The following is a 23,042-nucleotide window of genomic DNA, read 5'->3' as shown; positions in this document are numbered from 1 at the left end:
AAGCCGTATTATGGATTTATTTCCAGGATCTCACCATTCTACAAGGAAGTGATCATCCATGTCAAGAGAGGGGTTCAACAGAGTGATACCATTTCACCAAAATTCTTCAGTGCCACCCTCAAGAACATCATGCGATTACTGGAATGGGAAGGAATGGCAGTGAAGATAGATGGTCGGCAACTATTCCACCTCTGCTTCACTGATGACATCCTTCTAATAACACCAAACATTAGCCAAGCGGCAGAAATGTTGGCCAACTTCGACCATGAGTGCAGAAAGGTCAGACTACAGCTGAATCTCACAATGACAAAGTTTATGATAAACAGTCTCGTTCCTGACTTTCCATTCACTCTCAATGGAATGAACATCTCCGAATGCAACATTTATGTGTAACTAGGTCAAGAACTCAACATGACAAATGACCTGGCACCTGAGTTGTGCAGGAGGAAGAGAGGAGCTTGGAACACCTTCAAGAGCTCAAATAAATAGCTAAAAGGATGAATAACCTCCAGCTGCAGGCACATTTCTTCGATTCCACTATTCTTCCTGCATACACCTCAGAGACCTAGGCCGTATGAAAACAGGATGAGAATGGTATTCATGTCTCCCAAAGAGGAATCAAAATAGCTATGCTTGGAGTATCATGCTTCACTCAAGTGAGAGAGAGAATCCGGATTTCTGACCTCCAACGACGATCAAGAATCAGGGATGCTGTCTCGTTTGCTGAGGCGTTGAAAATCAGATGGGTTGGACACGTAACGCATTTTGGACGACTGCTGGACTAGAGCCATTACTGACTGGATTCCATGAGATGTCAAAAGATCGCGTGGCTGCCCACCTGTTAGGTGGTCAGACTTCTTCATCAAGACCCTGAACAATAGGTTTGAGGCTCTTTGTTTTCCTGAAGTGAGTAGACACCATTGGGCTACACTAGCACGTGACAGGGACAAATGGAAACATTACTGGTGTCCACTCGAGCAAATTGATGAGTAATGGGATGTCAAGTGATCAAATGATCAAATTTCCCATGTAATGCCAATAAATTATACCAAAAGAGAAACATTTCAGTCATTGAAAGCATAAAGGACATGCAAAAAGCCAAGTACAAAAAATCAGAAGCTAAAAATGAAACTTTTAGGTTATATTTTGAAATCCTGAGTATAAATATAAAACTATTTTATATTGGGGTTTTCCCTGAAAATACAAGTCTGTTGAATTTTATTGTCTTGAACCTCCATTACATTATGTTCTTTATTCCATTCCCTTTAAGATTTGAGTGACCTAATAAATTCCCCTAAAAAAAACACTGAAGTGTGCCAATATATTGTTTTGATTTTCATAGGATCACCCATAATCTTTGAAGACTTCAAGGGAGCCTGAAAGACATCCAGGAAGGAATAACATTCCGCACCCCAAATAAAGTCTTACAGTGAAATCAGTTTCAGAAACAGATAATATGAAGTTGCACACTTTTAAGAGCATTTTAAATTTATATGGATATTTTAAAAACTTATTCTGTACAAGTAAAATTAAAGACTGATCATCAACTACCTCAGGAACAGAAAATTATCCCAGATGGTCTTTTATAAAGATATTTAGCTTAATGAGCTGATTTTGAAAATAATGAAACACACAAAAATCACACATGGGGCCATGAAAGTAAAATAGGAAATAGGCCAATATCCAGAGCTGTGTAGTTTTACTTGCCACAACTGTGAAAGAACAGCAAACAAAAAAGGCACAGAACAAGAGCTTTGATGGAAGTGAAAGTCTGAGTTCAGTAATAAATTTGCTAGGAATTCTTTCTCAAATAAAAAAATAATTTATAAACTAATAGGCAACTCTTAAATACTCTACTACTATAAGATTGTAGTACGTGACAAAATTTCATACTCTGGGGCTGTAGCGATAGCACAGAGGGTAGAACGTTTGCCTTGCACACTGCCTACCCGGGTTCAATCCCAGCATCCAGCATCCCATATGGTCCCCCGAGAATTGCCAGGAGTAATTCCTGAGTGAATGAGCCAGGAGTAACACCTGTGCAATGCTGGTGTGACCCAAAAAGCAAAAAACAAAACAAAACAAAAATACTCATACTCCCTTTGTTGATTTAATTTACCATTTCATTCTGTGATAAATATTTCTATATGGCAAGTAAAACATGTATGCATTTAAATATATATATAATTTTTTCTTGTGTATGTATGGGCTATAGTGATAGCACTGTGGGTAGGGTGTATCCCTTGCAAGCAGCCCACCTGGGTCCGGATTCCTCCATCCCTCTCAGAGAGCCTGGTAAGCTACCAAGAGTATTCCGCCCACACAGCAGACCCTGGCTAGCTACCCATGGTGTATTTGATATGCAAAAACAGTAACAATAAATCTCACAATGGAAACATTACTGGTGTTCATTCGAGCAAATCAATGAACCACGGGAGGATAGTGCTACGGTCCTACAGTGTATGTATATTTCTATCTAGACACATATACATAGCTAAAGTCAGTCTATACAAAATAAGAAGGGGAAATAAATACCTTATCTGTAGAAATACCATTTTTTACCACATAATTGTCACCACAGCATAACTGTTGTACCCAGAATATAAGTAGTACTAGCATCACATTTTAGGTTTTCACCCACGCTGGAAAGATAACATAAGGGTTAAGTCATATGCTTTACATATGACCGACCACATTCAATCCCTAGCACCACATGGTCCCAGAGTACCAACAGGTATAACCCCAGAGTCCTTCCACAATCAATATAGCAGAGTATGTTCCTGGATGCCCAGAGCTGGGTAATTCCTGGCATCACAGGGCAGAGCAGTATTATATATTTGGGTTCAAACATTGAACCTCTGACATTTTTGGCCGAGAATTGCCTAGGTGGGGGGGGGGGGTACTTCCAGCAATGCTTGGGAATCCCTTCCAAAAAGGAAAAAGATAAAATAAAACTCTTCACATTATGTTACACCCCACATTTTTTCAAACACATTATCAGAAGAATCATAATTATGCAGTGAACTGCAGTATGACCACATGATGGTCAAAACCAGTGAATCAAGAAATAAAAACAATGGTCATGGCTTCCAAAAACATCCAGCAGATTAAGAATATCTTACTCCCAATCCACTTTAAACTTTTCTAGGAAATTGAAGAATCAGAAACACTCGCAGTTTCTAAGAAGCAAATATCACCATGATACCAAAAGCAGACAGAGGTACCACAAAGAAAAAGAATTACAGGCCAATAGCCCTGATGAACACAGACACAAAGATCCTCAACAAAATCCTAGTAAACAGAATCTAAAGATTCATCAAAAAGATCATACACCATGACCAAGTAGGATTCAACCCAGGAATGCAAGGATGGTTTAACATTTGCAAGTCAATCAACATAATTCATCCTATCAATAAAAGAAAAGATAAAAACCATATTAACATATCAATAGATGAAGAGAAAACATTTGACAAGATCCAGCACCCGTTTATGATGAAAACTCTCAGCAAAATGGGCATTGAAGGAACATTCCTCAATATAGTCAAAGCCATCTACTGCAAGCCCACAGCAAACATCATTTTCAGTGGGGAAAAACTAAAAGCCTTCCCTCTAAGGTCGGGTGCAAGACAAAGTTGTCCACTCTTGCCACTCCTATTCAATATATATTACTGGAAGTACTGGCCATAGCAGTCAGTCAAGAAAAAGATATTTAGGGCATATAGATAGGAAAGGAAGAGGTCAAGCTATCACTATTTGCAGGTGATATGATACTATACTTAGAAAACACTAACGACTCTACAGCAAAGCTCCTAGAAACAGTAGGTCTGTATAGTCAAGTGACAGGCTACAAAATCAACACCCAAAAGTTCATGGCTTTCTTACATACAAATAAATAAAGAAAAGAAAGAGACATTTAAAAAAAGCAACCCCATTCACAATCGTGCTCAGAAAATCAAGTACCTAGGAATCAGCTTAACTACAGAGGTGAAGGACCTATACAAGGAAAATTACAAAACACTATTTCAAGAAAAAAAAAGAACAATCGGAAATGGAGCACTTCCCTTGCTCATTGATAGGGAAGATTAACATTATCAAGGTGGCAATACTCCCCAAAGCACTATTTAATGCAGCCCCTATCAAGATACCCATGACATTTTTCTAAGAAATAGACAAAACACTCCTGAAATTCGTATGGAACAATAACCCCCCACAAATAACTCAAGCAATCCTTGGGAAAATGAAGATGGGTGGAATCACCTTCCCCAACTTCAAACTGTACTGCAAAGCAGTAGTAATTAAAACAGAATGGTATTGGACTAGAACCAGACCCACAGACTAATGGAACAGAGTTGAATATTCTGTCAGACTCTCAAATATATGACCACTTAATCCTTGACAAAGGAGAAGGACACGTGAAGTGGAACAGGAAAGCCTCTTCAACAAGTGGTGCTGGGAAAACTGAATAGGTACCCGCAAAAAATGAACTCTGATCTCTGTCTAACACCAGGCACAAAAGGCAGATCAAAATGGATTAAAGACATCAATATCAGACATGAATCCATAAGATACATGGAGGAAAATGTAGACAGAACCCTCCATGACATTGAAGCTAAAAGGATCTTTAAGAATGAAACAACATTGACCAAGCAAGTGGAAACAAACATAAACAAATGGGACTACATCAAACTAAGTAGCTTCTGCACTTCAAAAGAAAGAGTGACCAAAATACAAAATACAGAGAGAGCCCACAGAATGGGAAAGAATATTTACCCAGTACCCATCTGATAAGGGATTAATACCCAGCATATATAAGATACTAGTAGAATTCAACAAGGAAAAAAACTCCAACACCATAAAAAAATGAGGAGAAGAAATAAACAGATGCTTCCTCAAAAGGGAAATACAAATGGCCAAAAAGGCACAGGAAAAAATGCTCCACATCTTTAATCATCAGAGAGATGCAAATCAAAACAACAATAAGATATCATCTCACACCACAGAGACTGACACACATTCACAAAAACAAAAGCAACCAGTGCTGATGCGGATGTGGGGAAAACTAAACACTCTTTCACTGTTGGTGGGAATGCTGACTGGTCCAGCCTTTTTGGAAAACAATTTGGGCATTCCTTCAAAAACTAGAAATTGAGCTTCCATAAGACCATGCAATACCACTTCTGGGAATATATCTTGAGGGTGCAGAAAAGCACAGTAGAAATGACATCTGTACCTATATGTTTACTGCAACACTGTCACAATGGTCAGAATCTGAAAACAACCCATGTGCCCTAGAACAGACGACTGGTTAAAGAAAACTTTGGTACATCTACACAATGGAATACTATGCAGCTATTAGGAAAGATGAAGTCATAAAATTTGTTTACAAATGGATGGACATGGAGACTACCATCCTAAGTAAAATGAGTCAGAAAGAGAGGGACAGTCGTAGAAGAACTGCACTTATTTGTGGAATATAAAATAACATAATATGAGACGAACAACCAATGAAAATAGACACAAGGGTCAGGAACATTGCCTCATGGTTGGAAGCCTATCTCATTAACTGGGGGGGGGGGGGGGGAGAAGGCAGCTGGAATAAAGAAGGTATCACTAAATCAATGATGGTTGGAGGAATCTTTCTGGTTGGAAAATGTGTGCTGACAATAGATAAAGGACCAAACATGAAAACCTCTCAGTATCTGTATTTCAGACCATAATGTCCAAAAGTATAGAAAGAGAGTATAGGGTAAATTGTCTGCCATGGAGGGAGAGGGAGGGTTGGAAAGAGGGGGTATGATATTGGTGTTGGAGAATGTGCACTGCTGGAGGGATGAATATTTATCATTGTATGATTGAAATTCAAACATGAAAGCTTATAACTATATCATAATGATTCATTAATATTTTTTAAAAGAGTACTTTTCCTTTTAAGATGTTATGCCTGCTTTCTAGAAAGACCCACACACTTTTTCACAACTGTTTAGCTCTATTTCTTCCCACAAATATTCATGAAAAATATTGTAAAAGCTCCCACTTCCACCCCTTCCCATGCACTTCTGCTAGATATTTCTCCCATCATCTGTCACAAAGATAGCATCTTTGCAACTTCAGCAAGGTGTCTGGCAGAGAATCTGCATTTAACACTTATTGACGGATTAAGTGGGTGGCAAGTTATATTATTAAGCCATGCATAAAAGTCTAATTCTTTTTTGTTATGTTTTTGAATCACACCCATATGTTCTCGGGGTTTACTCCTGTCTCTGTGCTCAGAGATCACTTCTCATGGCCCTCAGGAACCATTATGAGGTTTCAGGAATCAAGCTTGTGTCAGCCACATTCAAGAAAATTGCCTTACCCACTATATTATCTCTCTAAACCCTAAATATACTCTAAAAAAATTCTTCACTGAGCTCAGAAAAATACTCACAGGACCAGGAAGATTATTTAAGTGCTGGAGCACTGTGACTTTGCATGAGGCAGCCCAGGCTTGATCTCCAGCACTGCATGGTTCCAGGGCACTGGCAGGTGTCAACAAAAACAATCAACTGACTAACCAACCAACCAAACAAACAAACAAATAAACAACAGAAAGGACGAAAACATGAAACTTGTAGAACTTAATAAGTCATATTAATAGGAATGTAAAAATTCTATCAAACTCAAGTTATAGGCCTTTGGATATAACTCCGAGGCTCCTTCTTTAGCAGTAGCATATATATATTTTTTATTGATCTAATAAATGTGAGTTAATGAACATAGATGGAACAAGTTAATAATCTGAATTGCAAAATTTATGCCACATATTAGAAAAACATCCATTCTTTTTTGTTTTCATTTTACTTTCTCTTTCTTTTTACCCTAGAATAGGGAATATGAAAGTCACCTAACATGTAGGAATAAACTGAGGAAATGAAAGTCAGGACAAATGGCTTTATCTACAACCTTCCTATCAGACCTTCCTTTCAATCATGTGGTAAAAGAAATTTCTCTCTCCCAAAGGCTCTCAGCAGCCAGAGAGTGTTCCTTTTATTGTGTACTGCTTTGAAGTACCCTGAATAAAGACACCTGCATCAAACAAGACAGAAACCCACAATAAGACAGAATGTATGTAAAACTGTGGTTGCTAGAATATTTGCAGCAGCTAACAGATTAACCTGTCATACAGCAACCTGACAACACCAGGCTTAGCAGATGCAAAGATGCAAATATGCCCTAAATATATCCTCAAATTCTAAGAAAAGAACAGATTGCTTTGTGTGCATTTTATGTGAGCCAATGATAAATAAGCATTTTAAGTGGAGTATTTTTAATGGGCTAATATTACATGTCCTCATAAAGATCATAATTGAGAAAGCAAACTATATGATGACATCAAAGTTATATTTAATTGCTTCATAAATACAAGTATACTCATCTCTCACAAACTTCTATTCTGAGAACCCTAATATTAAAATTCCAGAGCCTGTTAATTCTGATTACACCCACAGAAAAATGAAATGAAAATCTTATGAATAAAGAGGAGTGAGGCAGCTAACTGAAGAAGTGAGAAATTGTTTTGCAAATAAATATTTGTCAAAAATATTTAAGATGTATTCTAAGATCTCAGACACTATGTAGTGCTATGAACTTAAGTCAAAAGTGAGTATTATGAAGTAGAATAAAATAAGTGGCATAAGGTTCGTTATTAAAGTGTAACATCATCACAACTAAAATTCTAAAGTTCTTTTCGAGGAAAGAAGAGGGAAATCTTAGAGACCTTGGGGGCTAACTACCTTATGTTTCCATTTACTGGGTTTAAATATGCACATTTCAGTGATTTAAATATGTTAAGCACCAGCAATACCCTGTCAGATAGAACAGCATGCCTCCTTCATTCCATTCTGCCCCATTTGAATGATTGTTTTACTTTGTAACTTCTCACAAATTACATAACTATTAAAATAATATGTCTAATTATATAATAAAACCTCTCAAAAGAGAATTTGCCATGATTTCAGCTGCTCAGAAATAATTGAAAAATTAATATAATTTAGTAATTGACTCTATTTGGTCTCATTTTAAAGAGACAGAGAAAGGTGTCCTCAAATAAAGAGTCACATTCCATTTTGCATTATGTATATTCTTAGATATTTCAACCCCACTGAACTGAAGGGAATGTGATTTTTCTCAAACCTTTTTTCCTTTAGAAAACAATGAACATTTAATACAAATACAATGCATTAGGCTGAATAGAGTGTGAATAAAAATTTCAAACAATAAAAATAAAAAACAATAAAAAATTTCAAACAATAAAAAATTCTTCAATATCTTGGAGGGCTGGAGCAATAGCACAGCGGTAGGGCATTTGCCTTGCACGCAGCCAACATGGCCAACCCGAGTTCGATTCCTCCATCCTTCTCGGAGAGCCCGGCAAGCTACCAAGAGTATCTCTCGCCTGCACGGCACAGCCTGGCAAGCCACCCGTGATGTATTCAATATGCCAAACACAGTAACAACAAAATCTCCAATGGAGACATTACTGGGCCCACTTGAGCAAATCAATGAACAATGGGAGGGCCTTTACCTTTACCTTTACCAATCTCTTGGAATAGATTATCTTCAAGTAGCTAGATTAGGAAGAAATTAAGATGATAAAATATCAAATTGTCTTGTCTTTGGGTAGCTAGGCAAGAAACAACTTTTTGACCTAGACAAGAATGGAACAGTTAGCATGTTCTCTTAAGGGAAAACACCACAATATTTTGCAGAATATTTTAAGTTTCAGAATATTATATTTATTTTATTTCTGCTTGACTGATTAATTGTTGAGGTACTAACAAGTTCTTCCATCCTCTATAGATCCGCATTTAGGCCACAATAAATTTTAAAGAAATTTAAAATGTTGAGGTAACAAATATTTTTTATAAAACACCATCATGCTTTTAAAGAGTTACAATAATCTTTTATTTGTTTAGGTTATACTACAAATTCACAGTCAGCAATAGCCTTTCATGTTGATACCTTCATATTTCATCAAATTTTACTTTTACATACAAGTAGTCAGTTGGACTCTGTAAGGCAGATATATAATGCTGAAATGTAAGAAATGAATGTTAGGCTGACTGTGTTCAGTATCATAAAGCAACAAGACTTAAAAGTCTGATATATAAACATATTTTTCAGTGAAGATGATTATCAAGTTTTCATTCTACAAAGACACAAATATCAACATTAAACAATGCATAACATAGCCTAATGTATAACAAAACATGGCCATTATCCTCAGAAAAAAATCCCTACCAATGTTTGCTCTTTTAACAATTTTTATTAAAAAAATTCAATTTGTTTTAGAATTTAGTCTAACATGATCATAATTTTAAGATTATTAACAGGTTGTTTTCAGATATGATATAGCAGAGATCTCTTACTGGAAAATATGCCACTATGTCTCTCAGTGACGGGGCTAGAGCGATAGCACAGCGGTAGGGCGTTTGCCTTGCATGCAGCCAACATGGCCGACCCGAGTTCGATTCCTCCGCCTCTCTCGGAGAGCCTGGCAAGCTACCGAGAGTATCTCACCCACACGGCAGAGCCTGGCAAGCCACCCGTGATGTATTCGATATACCAAACACAGTAACAACAAAATCTCCAATGGAGACGTTACTGGGCCCGCTCGAGCAAATCGATGAACAACGGGAGGGCCTCCAGCAATGATTCAGGAAGAAGTGATGGTGAAAGTTCTTTCTACTACCAAATTTCTGATTCAATAAATACTGAACCTCTTAATAAAAATAAACAGAAACATGATACTGTAAATCTTTATGAAGTTGTACAAAGATATACAATTTTTAAGATAAAGGGCAAGACTAGTACTTGTTTGGTATCTGACATATTTATGAATATTATTGCTTTTAACTTCATTTTGTGAAAATACCTTTCACAATAAGTGAATTTAAAACACCTTGAGTGTCTTCAGTGCTACAAATCTAATAGTACAACACTGAATAAATCACCTGTTGTTCAAACTGTCTCTGCCAATTCTCAAACTGGCACCTATACAAAAATAAATAAATAAATAAATATCTACACTCTATGAAAGATACATCTCAGTTCTGAAAGTAAAATAATTTCATTTAAAATATGTTTTTATATAATGTTATCAGACTTATTGATACTAGAGTAAATATCTCTCAATTTAAGTAGTGTGCTAGAGCAATAGCATCTTGCTAACATACATGAAGATTTGGAAGCAATAAAAGAAAACCTTAAATATAATTAGTATTTTCTAATACTCTACCATAACATTTCTTTAACATGTAAAGTACCTGAATTAATACCACAAGGTATAGTCTGTAAACAACTTTGCAATAGTAATCATATATTCTCAAATGCAAAGGCATCTGCTCCAGAAATTATTCTCAAAGGAACCAATACCTTTGGTAGCCCTGTTGTTCCAGATGTGTAAAGTATATACAGTGGATGCTCTGAAAGAACAGGAACACAATCATGAGACTGTGCTTTTGCCATCTCCTCATCCCAGTCAAGGTCCCGACCTGGCGCCAGAGAAACAGTTTCCTACAGGAAAAACATAGAAAGGTGCAAAAAAATCAGAGAATAACAGAGAAATGATGGAACATAGTTAAATCTGCAAAAATATGAGCATTGGATTATAATCTAGGCCTAATGGCATTAAATACAAAATAAATTTAATGAAACATGCATTTAAAAAGACCCAATAATTGAAAATGAACTGATAATGGAGGATGTTTTATTAAAGTCTACGCAAATTCTTCCATGTGCTCTAACTATATGGTCATCAACAGGCATAGCTTAACTAATAGAGGCTTGAATTTCTATTAATTTATGTGCCCTATTAACTTCACATATTTATATTTTTCATAATCTGTTTGTTTCACTTGGTGCTATTGCATTCACCAAAAAAAAGGATATATAGTAGAGAAATTTACAAAATTTCTCTTAATAGAGTGAAACGTCTTTTAAATAAAAGAATTTTAAATCATCTTTAGGAATAAATAAAAAATCTACTTTTCATTGTTCAAAAACCAGTTTTGAAAATAAAGGGGCATACGTGACATTATACAAAATGCTATCCATGGTTTCCTACATATACATCAGTAATTAATATGGAAACAATGTTTGCTTCGTTTTTAATTTCTAGAGCCAAGATCTGTGTTATAAACATTGTAATAGTTTTGCGGGAGACCCGCATTAAAGAAATTAGTGCATTTCAAGCAGCTGGTCTGGGTTCAATCCTCATTACCCCAGATAGTCCCCATAGCCAGCCAGGAGTGATCCCTAAAAGCAGTCATGAATAAATCCTGAACACAGTTGAGTATGGTCAGAACAAAACCAAACAAAAAATTAACCATCTTTAATAATAGTGTCAATAACAAGCTTGAATGGTGAGAAATAAATGTCTTATATAAAATAACTACTCTAAATATCTAGAATATTATCAATATTTAAGTAGACTTAAGATTCAGGGAGCAACAGGTGCTGGCGCGGAATAAGTTCAAGATCACACATCATAAAGTTTAAACTGGTAAATGTGTGAGTATAGGCTAGAGACAAAGTTACATATTCTTCAGAGAAATTTGGAAACATCTAACATACATAGTGTTTATCATAACCATTTATTTCATTAAGATGACCTTGAGTTGAGACCCAAATGGTAAGATGTTTAGAAAAGCAGGGCAATTCCCATTTTTCAAGCTCTTTAAGGTATTAATCAGTGTTTTAAGAAATACTCATATATTTACAGGCATACATATACAAACGACCATTTCAACATTTCAAAGTTATTAAGACTATGATATGAATAAAAATAATGGCAGATAACAATTTAAATTGAATTTCATAAAAATGAATTTTAGACCCAATTGTTCTTCCCCACCAGGACCACATTGCACTATTCAAAATAAGTATAATCACATTACACATTTTCATCTTTTTCACATATTATAAAAATACAACTATTTTTAAATAATTAAATATTTAATATGATAATCACAGACCTGTGAGGAAAGTCACTGCATATTAAAAAAAATCAATTGCATAATCACTAAAATAAATACATATTGAATGAAATAATGAATGAATGAGTATTCTCCAAGCCAAGAAATACAGGCATGTGTAAAGTATAGTTGATAAAATAAAAGAAAAAAATATCAACACAAGATGTATGTTCGCACATTTATCTGTACAGAGATTAAGCTCCTAGATGTGAGTATCCTAGAAAGGCAATATTGGAACAGTGACATTTATTTGATTCTGACATTGTTTTCATTAGGTTTACAATTGGCAGTCAGGTCTTTACCTCCTCTGGCAAAAATCACAGTCCTGGTTAATACAGTCCTAGTTAATACAATCCTGTTAATGAGCTGTGCCAGGGAGCTGCAGAGACCATATTTCTCTAAACTTAAAGCAAAGTCATTTACTAGGCCTAATTACTCTCTGAACAACAGGTCAAATCAGAAGAACAAGAGACATTCAAAGTTCTCATTTTATATAAAGACAAATTCAGATGACAAGAGAGTCTGAAGACACAGAAAAAGGGAAAGAAGTGAGTTTGTTATGGGAAAATAGATAGCAGAAGAATGTATGTCTGCTGAATAAGAAGAAGGAGATTTGCATTCAAAACATCTGAATAGAACACTTTAGTATTCATATCCTGTGTATTTATAAAGTAAAATAAAAAGCAATTATTGTGTCAGTAAGAGATCATTTAAATTGAAATTCAAACTCGTTCTACCACTTATTAGCTGGGTCTTGAGGCTCTGACCTCTCCATTAATCCATTTCTTCTATAAAATGAGGATAGAATAGCATTTACTTCAATGGTCTGTGATAATTAAATAAGAAAAATCATTTGAAAATCACTTAGCATTGGGCCTAACATAAATTCCTTATAAATTCTACATGCATTCATATATGCGTGGTTAGCAGAGACATACACACATGAACACCCATGTCTGTGTTTGGTTGCATGTGTATTACCACGCCTTCCTTATCCAATGTCTTATTTACAGCTGACTTTGCATTTCCTGATTTAAGAGCAAATAAGATTTGTAAAAAGAAAAGCTTGAGCTCATTGGGTAGAAAGTTCAAATTCCTCTTTGAGACAGTAAGAATATTAAAATCATTGACTGCAGCTATTCATGAACCACAGACTACTAAAATTTTTACACAGGAATTTAATGTGGTAATGGGAATTGCTAGGTGGTAATCAAAATGATATAGTTTTAATACCCTCTGTTCTTAGATTTTGTCTGTCAAGTATTTTCTGCAGATAACCTCTCAAGAGTTCCACAAAAATATAATGGTTCCTCATGTTCTTAGTGTATTTCTTTCTCAAACTAATTGCAATTTGCTGCAAATTTATAGGAAAAAAGAAACAAATTGTAAGATATATTCTCTAATGTTGCATACTGCTTTTTATTCCTTCAAGTATTATAGAATAATTTATCAATTTTGGATGCTCTTGTTTTGTTTTCTTGAACACAGTTTTAATTTCTATGCCAAATACATTTTCTAAAATGTTTAAAGGCCACTTTACATACAATTGAATCATATCTCTCCAGAGAACAGAGGGCTGACAGACAGAACACACTTCAAGAGTGCAAGTGTTCAAATCATAAGTTGAGCACTTAGCCAGACAGACAATTTAATTTTATCTTATTTTTCATTGCATTCTTCCAGGGAGTAATGCTGTCCCTTAGCTCTAAGAACTATCAGTGAGACTTTAAGAATTATCAACTATTTGGGCTGGAGAAATAGTGTACTCACCTACTCATTAGTAAGGTGCTTGTATTTCATACAGCTGCCACCCTAACATGGTACCTCAAGCCCCAGGAGTGATCCCCCAAGAGCAGAGACAGGAGAAAGATCTAATAATTCCTCGATTTGGCTTAAAAGGCTATTTTTTTTTCATTTAAGAAAATTATCCACTAGCAAACACTCAAGTATCGTAGTCAGTTTTTATTAGTATAGAAATTACCATTAAATATTATAGTAATAAATGTCATCATAATAAGCTACACAGAATACAATTTACTAATATTAAGGGCACATCTGTTTCAACTTTTCTTTTAAGTTACTCTTTTTATTTAAGAAAACCGAAATTATTCCTCTTTTTGCTAAAAATAACAATGACATTCAAGAAGTACACTTAGTGGTTTATACATCAATAGATTCTTTCAAATGACCAAAACTAGAATCATTCTTCACACATCATCATAATCAAGAACCAAATTCAGTAATGAGATTACCATATTTGGTCGATTATAAATAAGAACTTTGTCAGGTTGATGTTGTCCAATTCGCAGCGCTTCTTCTAGAAGGGGCATGTATTCTACCTTCCTTCCAGGTTCAATGCCAAATGACGCTGTAACAACCACCTTGGGCTACAATGAAATTTAAAAAAAAAGAAGAATTGGAAAAGTGTGACAATCCTAATTAAGGTAATGATGATGTTTTACATGCCAACTTGCAATTCTATTGTTCTCTTCTCTATCAAATAAATGGCTTGAAAACCAATAAACCCTTTAAAAATGTTATAGACCAAATCACTCCATACAAATCTCATTTACTGGTTCAAAATTACATGGTCAATGAACCTTTTAGCTAAAAATCATGAGATGTTAGAAAATACCCTCCTAAGATGAACCAAACAAATCTGCCACACACCAGTGAATTGCAGAGATTCTGTGACGGACTATTGCTGCTGACAAAGCAGCGTTTCTTGGATAGTAAGAAGCAGCCTGGATGATATCAGGAATCATGTGTAATTTTTTTAAATTTTAAGATCTCTGCTAAAGGTCTAAAGTCACTGCAGAAGATGTGAACTTCTCATAAATCCTTCATTTTTTTGCTCATTTTAATAATATACTAGCATTTGCACCAAATATTATGTCTGCAAGCTGTATCTTATTTTTCTGAGAAGGACCCACCAAATGACTTAGGTTTAAAGTTCTGCAAAGTTTGGGCCTGCTTCTCTGCCTGGCACTAGCACCTATTTGCACTCTTCTTAGAACAAATAGCTTGCTAGTTATTCTTCACAATAAAATGAAACCAGAGGATCGCTGGGGCGGGCAGGCTTTGGATCACTTTCCTTTCTCGGTCCATTTCGGGCATGCCAGGTGGAATCATTAACCTTCCTGCCCACCAAGCACAACTAGGCCTGGATTACATTCACTTCAGTCCCTAGGCCTGCTCCAGGGCTGGCCATTCAATGTACTGTCAATGAATACTTCAGGAGTTGACCAAATTTCTCATTCATTTGCCACAGTGTTCATGTCTTTATTCTTTTAACACTGTTTTCTTCACCAAGAAATCCAAAGCAAGGCGAGAGATAATGAATTATTCAGGAGACAGATCATCAATCCAAGATAGTGCATCTATTTCTAAATTCCAATTTCTGGTTACCATTCATTTTAAGGTTTATATTATACCAAATGTATGCATATATAGCCCATTCTGACTTCTGAGCATCATTTAATATTCATGAAGCTGAGATTCAGTGCAGTTATCTAGTTTGCCCTCAGTTATCTTTGGTGGAATCAGAAAGAGGCCAGTTCTGGCTGATTATGAACCTTTCTCTCACCATTATATTGAGGTGCCATTTAAAAGAAAGAAAAAAGAAGTTTTATTATCTCTTATTACATTTTAAAGGTCAGGCATTTGAATATACTTCACATTTTAATATCTGTAATACTTATAAAAATAACTCCGCATAATATATCTTAAGATTATAATTCTGAAATATGAAAATAAGTTGCAGATCAAATTAAGTTGAACAATTTTACAAAGTTAAAATTAAACTCTTGCTTAAACTACAACTTTCACCTGCATAAACATGTACACTGGCTAGGGTCTCAGGAACCAGTCAGACAAACGCCACCTTTGCAAACTTTCCTTTTCTCCCTCTTCAAGCATGTAAATTTATTTAATGCCCTTCCAAATAAATTTGACCCTTTTTGATAATGCTAGATTAATGTTTTTCCTTTTGGAGTTATAGGTCATTATCCCTTTCAGTAAGTTAAATATTTGCCAAGATCTAACTCCTCTTTTTTTTTCGAAGAAACTATTCCTTTCTTTTAACTTAGGAAATATCCTTTCTTTTAACTAAGGAAATAACTAAGAAATTATGAAGAGAGCTAATGGAACCATGACATGTTTCTTTAAGGTATGATTGGGACCTGAGCTGGCCCAGCGCTTATATAGTGGCTATGCTGCTTTCATGCTCTCACAGAACAGCTGAATAGTTGCAACAGAACCGACTTGACCTGCAATTTCTTAAATATTTTCCACCTGGAAATGTACAAAGTTTTGCTGACCCTCTGCTCTTTAATTATAAACATTACGTGCATGGCATTAGATAGGGGGTCTAAGTTCGTTTTTTTTTTCTTTTATATGCAGCTGTCCATTTTTCCCAGCACAGCTTGTTAAAGAGGTTTTCTTTGCTCCACTTCATATTTCTTGTTCCCTTATCAAAGATTAAGTGATCATATATTTGAAGGTGTGTGTCAGGATATTCAACTCTATTCCATTGATCTGTGGGTCTCTCTTTATTCCACTATCATGTTGTTTTAATTACTACCTACTTTGTAGTACAGTTTGAAGTTGGGGAAGTTGATGCCTCCCATCTTCTTTTTTCCCAAGGATTGCTTTAGCTATTCATGGGGTTCTATTGTTCCATATGAATTTCAGGAATATCTGATCAATTTCTTTGGAAAATGTCATGTTTATCCTTATAGGGACTGATTGAACCTATATAATGCTTTGGGGGGTTTTTGACAATGCGAATTCTTCCAATCCATGAGCAGGGGATGCATCTCCATTTACTTATGTCCTCTTTTATTTCTTGAATCAGTGTTTTTGCAATTTTCTTTGTACAGGTCCTTTACTTCCTTAATTAAGTTGATTCCAAACAACTTGATTTTTTGAAGCACAACTGTGAATAGGATTTTTTTAATATCAATTTTTTCTTCCATTATTTGTATATAGGAAAACCATGGACTTTTGGTTATTGATTTTGTAACCCTCAACTCCACTATTCAAATCTATTGTTTCTGGGAGTTTTTTGGTAGAGACTTTTGGGTTCTTTAAATATAGTATCAAGTCATATGCAAATAGTGAAAGATTGACTGCTTCCTTTCCTATCTGGTTACCTTCAATATCTTCTTCTTCCCTAACTGCTATGGCAAGTAATTCCAGCATTATATTGAATAGAAGTGGTGAAAGTGGGCAACCTTTTCTTCTCCCTGATCTTAGAAGGAAGGCTTTTAATTATTCCGCATTGAGAATAAGTATTGCCATAGGCTTGTGGTGTATGGCTTTGACTATACTGATGAAAGTTAACCTTTGACTCCCGTTTTGTTGAGTTTTCATCTTGAACAGGTGCTAAATCTTATAAAATGTTTTCTCTGTATCTATTAATATAATCAGATGATTTCTTTTTATTTTATTGATATTATGAATCATGTTAATTGACATGCAAATGTTAACCATCCTTGCATCCCCGGGTTGAATGCCACTTGGTCATGGTGTATGATCAATTTTATGATTGATAGTGCCTCTCAAATACTGTGATACACCATCATTCCTGGATGATATTATATTATGTATAGTACAAAATTATATTATATTATATATAATATAATATATATTATATTATGTATAGTACAAAATTAGTATGTGTTTTATCTATTTGATAATTATCCTCCATCATTCACTTCCAACAAGAGCATCAGGCACATAAATGGATGCTAAGTCAACATATTATTTATTAGCTACTTTTCATATATATGTCTTTTGTGCCCAAATATATTGCAAACTAACTTGAAAGGCAAACCAGTTATGTTACATTCCTCAAAGCACCCAGAACATGCCTTTCACATAAAATTGACTCAAAATTCATTATTTTATTAACAAATATGTCAAAGAAAAGTAAAACCTAAAAAATTCCATTTGAAAGCAGGATGCAATGAGCACCAATTTCTTCTTAAAAAGAGTCTTCTAAAAAAGAGTCATTTATAGTACAGTACAGCTGTTCTTTGTACAATTATATGTAATTGTAAGCAAAAGTTGACACCCCCCCAATCCTAACCACAGAAATAAAGCATTACCTTTGCATGGTCAATGCGAGTACTTAGTTCTTTAGATGCAAATCCCCCAAATATGAGACTGTGGATAGCTCCTATCCTTGCACATGCCAGCATGGTGTACATTGCCTGTGGGATCATGGGCATGTATATAACCACAGTGTCGCCTTTCTTGACGCCATGCTTGACCAAAACACCAGCAAGTTTAGACACCTGAAACAAAAATCATTAAATCAGTGAGCTGTATTCTGAGAGTTATTTCTTCAAACTTCTTAAGACATTGACACAAGAATGCCAAAGATCATTCTCTTGGTATTGGATTTAATAAGAATTAATGGAGTCAAAGAGTCAGTACAGTATGTACAGCTCTTGCCTTGCATGTAGGAGACCTGGATTCTATCCCTGTTACCCCAAATGGTTCCTTGACCCAGCCAGGAGTGATTTCTAACCACACATTCAGAAGTAATTCCCAAGTAGTGCTAGGTATGGTGAGAAAACAAAAAGAAAAAATAAAGAATTAGTAATACATATACAACAATAAGACAATAATAAGAGTATTAATGTAGTTATGTATTATGACCTTTGACTACAGACCAACTTACTGTCATTAATGCCCTATGGACTACATGGCTTATATTTGCTTATTCATTCAAAAATGGATTTTCTGAACAACTATTATGTGCTGAGTGTATTCAATGTTGGAATGTATAATTTTTGTAATATATCCTTCTAGAAGCTTTTATTCTAAAAATAAATCTATTAAGTGAACAAGAAAACAATTAAAACTTTGTGTTGGGATAACTACTAAGGAACTATGTGCTAAGAAAGGAACATAAGTATATATGCAAATATATATTTTTATATTTTTAATATATTGTAACTATTTTAAATATATATGATAAATATGCATATTTAATATTAGTATTATTTTTAATTTTCTTAAAGCAAGATAAATAAGACTCAGAGATAACAAATAGCTCACCAGAAGTCAGGAATTAGTCTATCTACAGGCATGATACCATCAAAAGTCTTTTGTTCTTGAATATATTTCCTTCTCTTTCTTCTGCCTGAAGCCAATAATTTTTCCTTTATAGATTTCTATACTATCTATAGACAATATATATAGGTCCCATCCATATTAGCACCAAAGACACTAATTTTTTGGTTTACTTTAAATCTGTATTTTGCGCCCTCTCTTCTCTGGAAAGAAGGATGGCGGCCGCATGGAAGCCTTGTGGACAGCAGGTATGAGCCGGGGGTGTGGGGGCGACTAAAACCTCATGGGAAGGGGGGCGTTCCGGTCCGTCCTTCACGCCCTACCGAGGTCACCAGTTGCCCCCCACAAGCGGCTCTCCAGCACGGCCACAGCCCCAGAAGCACAAGGACTTAATGCAGAAACCAGCAGCTTGGAGCAGAAAAGTGAACGGACTATGTGTTAATCCAGGCCATCATGTCTGTCCGGAGGGGAAAGGGTGTTGCCCCATTCGCCCTCTCCTCTTTGGAAAGAAAGATGGCGGCCGCATGGGAGCCTTGTGGACAACAAGTATGAGCCGGGGGTGTGGGGGCGACTAAAACCTCATGGGAAGGGGGGCGTTCCGGTCCATCCTTCACGCCCTACCGAGGTCACCAGTTGCCCCCCACGAGCGGCTCTCCAGCACAGCCACAGCCCCAGAAGCACAAGGACTTAATGCAGAACCCAGCAGCTTGGAGCAGAAAAGTGAAAGGACTATGCTTTAATCCAGGCCATCATGTCTGCCCGGAGGGGAAAGGGTGTTGCTCCCTTCTGCCCTCCTCCCTCTGGAAAGAAAGATGGCGGCCACATGGGAGCCTTGTGGACAGCAGGTATGAGCCGGGGGTGTGGGGGCGACTAAAACCTCATAGGCGGGGGGGCGTTCCGGTCCGTCCTTCACGCCCTACCGAGGCCACCAGTTGCCCCCCATGAACGGCTCTCCAGCACAGCCACGGCCCCAGAAGCACAAGGACTTAATGCAGAACCCGGCAGCTTGGAGCAGAAAAGTGAAAGGACTATGCGTTAATCCAGGCCATCAAGTCTGCCGGAGGGGAAAGGGTGTTGCCCCATTCGCCCTCTCCTCTCTGGAAAGAAAGATGGCGGCCGCATGGGAGCCTTGTGGACAGCAGGTATGAGCCGGGGGTGTGGGGGCGACTAAAACCTCATGGGAAGGGGGGGCGTTTCGGTCCGCCCTTCACGCCCTACCAAGGCCACCACTTGCCCCCCACGAGCGGCTCTCCAGCACGGCCACGACTCCAGAACACAGAAACCAATTTCTTAACTATCTGACTTTCAGTAGAAATACTTCCAGGGTCAATAGGTAAAATAGCAGAAATCCAAAACCAACATTTAATTCTTGAACCCAGCTGTAGAAAGCAAATCACTTCACAATGCTTTTTCAGCATGTCTGATTTGGGGGGGGGGTAAACTCTAAATAATAGTGGTGAATCTTTTATTGAAACAATGAATCTAATCAAAGCAGATAGAGTGTTAACTAGAATTCATCTGCCTCACAGGGACTGGGAGGGGTGGGGGTGGGGTTTTATTGGGGTTCTTCATGGTAAAAAATAAGTATTGGTAAAGGGAAATGTGTTTGATATTTGCATGACTGAGACCTAAACCTGAAAGCTTTGTAACCTTTCCCACAGTGATTCAATAAATAAATAAATAAATAAATAAATCTGTATTTTGGTGACCAAATATAAAAACTATCTCTTTCCTCTTAATATGTATTTCTTCAAATTTCTTCAATTTTTTAGTGATAAACATAAAATAGTTCATTAGCTCACACATACAAGAAACCTTCCCAGGGTCAAATATCTCACTCTGAAGGTAGTATATCCACACAGTGAATAAGTTCATGTCATCACCAAAAATTTGCACAAAGGAGTATCAATATAAGCCAGACCGTGTTTTCTGGTATATCAGTAAAAATAGCACTGTAGCATTGTCCTCCCGTTGTTCAACAATTTGCTTGAGTGGGCACCAGTAACATCTCCATTGTGAGACTTGTTGTTACTGTGTTTGGCATATCAAATACGTCACGGGTAGCTTGCCAGGCTTTGCCATGCCAGCGAGATACTCTCAGTAGCTTGCCGGGCTCTCCGAGAGGGGCTGAGGAATTGAACGTGGGCCAGTCACATGCAAGGCAAACACCCTATCCACTATGCTATGGCTCTGGCCCACGTCAGTAAAGCTAAGCAAACAAAAATCTATAGTCTCAGAGAACCTTTTGTACTGTAAGTACTGAAACACAATAAGCCTAAATAAAGCATATAGGGTGTCAAATGGTAACTGGTGCCATGAAAGTGAGGGAAGGGAAGAGACTCAGGGCAGAAAAGAAAAAAAAAGGAGAAGGAAGATATAGTAAAGGTAAAGGTAAATCGACGTCGATCGTCGATTTGCTCGAGCGGGCCCAGTAACGTCTCCATTGGAGACTTTGTTGTTACTGTGTTTGGCATATCCAATATGTCATGGGGAGCTTGCCAGGCTCTGCCGTGCGGGCGAGATACTCTCGGTAGCTTGCCGGGCTCTCCGAGAGGGGCGGAGGAATCGAACTCGGGTCAGCCATGTTGGCCGCTTGTAAGGCGAACGCCCTACCGCTGTGCTATCACTCTAGTCCAAGGAAGATGTAATTCCCAGGAAAACAATCAGAGTCCACAGCACTAAAGAAAGCGCTGTTTCAGCAATAAAGGGTTGAGAACAAGTGGCTACCTGAGCATACTATTTCAGGCAGCGAAAGCAGCACACGGTGGTGTTAGGGAGAGCCACACGGGATGGTACTGAGGACCAACAAGAAGAAAATGGGAACTGAAACAAAACCAAGATCATCAAGAGTGGTGGCCTTGCAAAAAGGAATTAGGCCACATGGCTATTTGTGGTTCTTTTCATTTCATGCAGCCTCTCCTACTTTTTGATCAAATTTAAAAGACTCTAAACCCTGACTATTCTTCCTTTTCCTCTTTATTCACTGGCTCTGGGTAAATTGGGGAAGAGGTAAAAAGGGTCAGAATAAAAAGCAACAACCGACCCTCTTAGTGTTTTATTCTTCCCTACATCATGAACCATAATTTACTGCATCTTGTTTTTGGTTTAGTTTTAGTTTTTAAGAACCCAAAGCTCAAGAAACATCCACCCAAGTAGTATAAATCAAATTATGTGCCACTCAGAAACCAAGAGCAACATGTAAAGTTAGATCCACATATCCCAGAATGTAGTCCCTGCAGAAAGTGGCCTGGAGCTGTGAGATTTTACTGGGTTTCCCACGGAAGAGATAGCACACTTGGGAGAGACCATCAAGCACTGGTTTACTTACAGCTACAAGAGTGGCATGTTAATAATGTCTGTTGTTGCATTAAAATACCTTTAACCAAGACCCAACCCAGCAACAATTCAGCAGCTTTATATTCCAGTCTCATTCCACAATGTTGCTGGAATATATCCAAAATCATTCTGCCCTCTGAAAAATACTGAAGTCATTCAAGATTTAATCAAGAAGTGTGTGTGGTGGGGGGCAAGAGGAGGGGTTATGTCACATCTTAAAACACAAACCGATGTAATAAAATAAGACATATACCCATGCTGATTTCTGAATTCTCAAGGAAAACTGAAAGGTCTCTAAAAGGTCTAAAAAGGCCTGCATTCTCGAATGATAACTATCCAGTGAAGCTAATGGTCAGCTGCTAGGTTTATCAAAACTCACCATTCCACTTGAAACATGACTCGAATTTATTTCACCAAATTTAAAATAATTGACATTTTCCTTCCCCACTTCTTTCATTCATTTTATTTGCATGGCTGTTGAAAGCTTTTTCATTGTTAACCATGACCCCAAGGCAACCCTCAGTCTGCACTGGGTCTGTTTAACCACTAGATGGCGGTGATTTAGTCTTATTAACCTTGCTTCTTGCAGCCCCGGTTTAGTATTTTGAT

The 23,042-nt window shown here is 36.9% G+C and overlaps 1 protein-coding gene across 1 annotated transcript in view; it reads right to left on the bottom strand.

The window, feature by feature from the left end:
• Nucleotides 1-23,042, bottom strand: part of ACSS3 (acyl-CoA synthetase short chain family member 3) — a 208,562-nt gene that overhangs the window by 113,038 nt on the left and 72,482 nt on the right. The window contains exons 3-5 of the mRNA XM_056117936.1: nt 18,125-18,313; nt 14,267-14,401; nt 10,414-10,554 (exon numbers count right to left, since the gene is read on the bottom strand). Of these exons, the coding sequence (XP_055973911.1) occupies nt 10,414-10,554; nt 14,267-14,401; nt 18,125-18,313 (465 nt within the window). The remainder of the gene's footprint in view (nt 1-10,413; nt 10,555-14,266; nt 14,402-18,124; nt 18,314-23,042) is intronic.

The sequence above is a fragment of the Sorex fumeus genome, unplaced genomic scaffold, assembly GCF_029834395.1.
Source record: "Sorex fumeus unplaced genomic scaffold, SorFum_2.1 ptg000003l, whole genome shotgun sequence".
Taxonomy (NCBI): domain Eukaryota; kingdom Metazoa; phylum Chordata; class Mammalia; order Eulipotyphla; family Soricidae; genus Sorex; species Sorex fumeus.
This window is presented reverse-complemented; position numbering and strand designations above follow the sequence as displayed.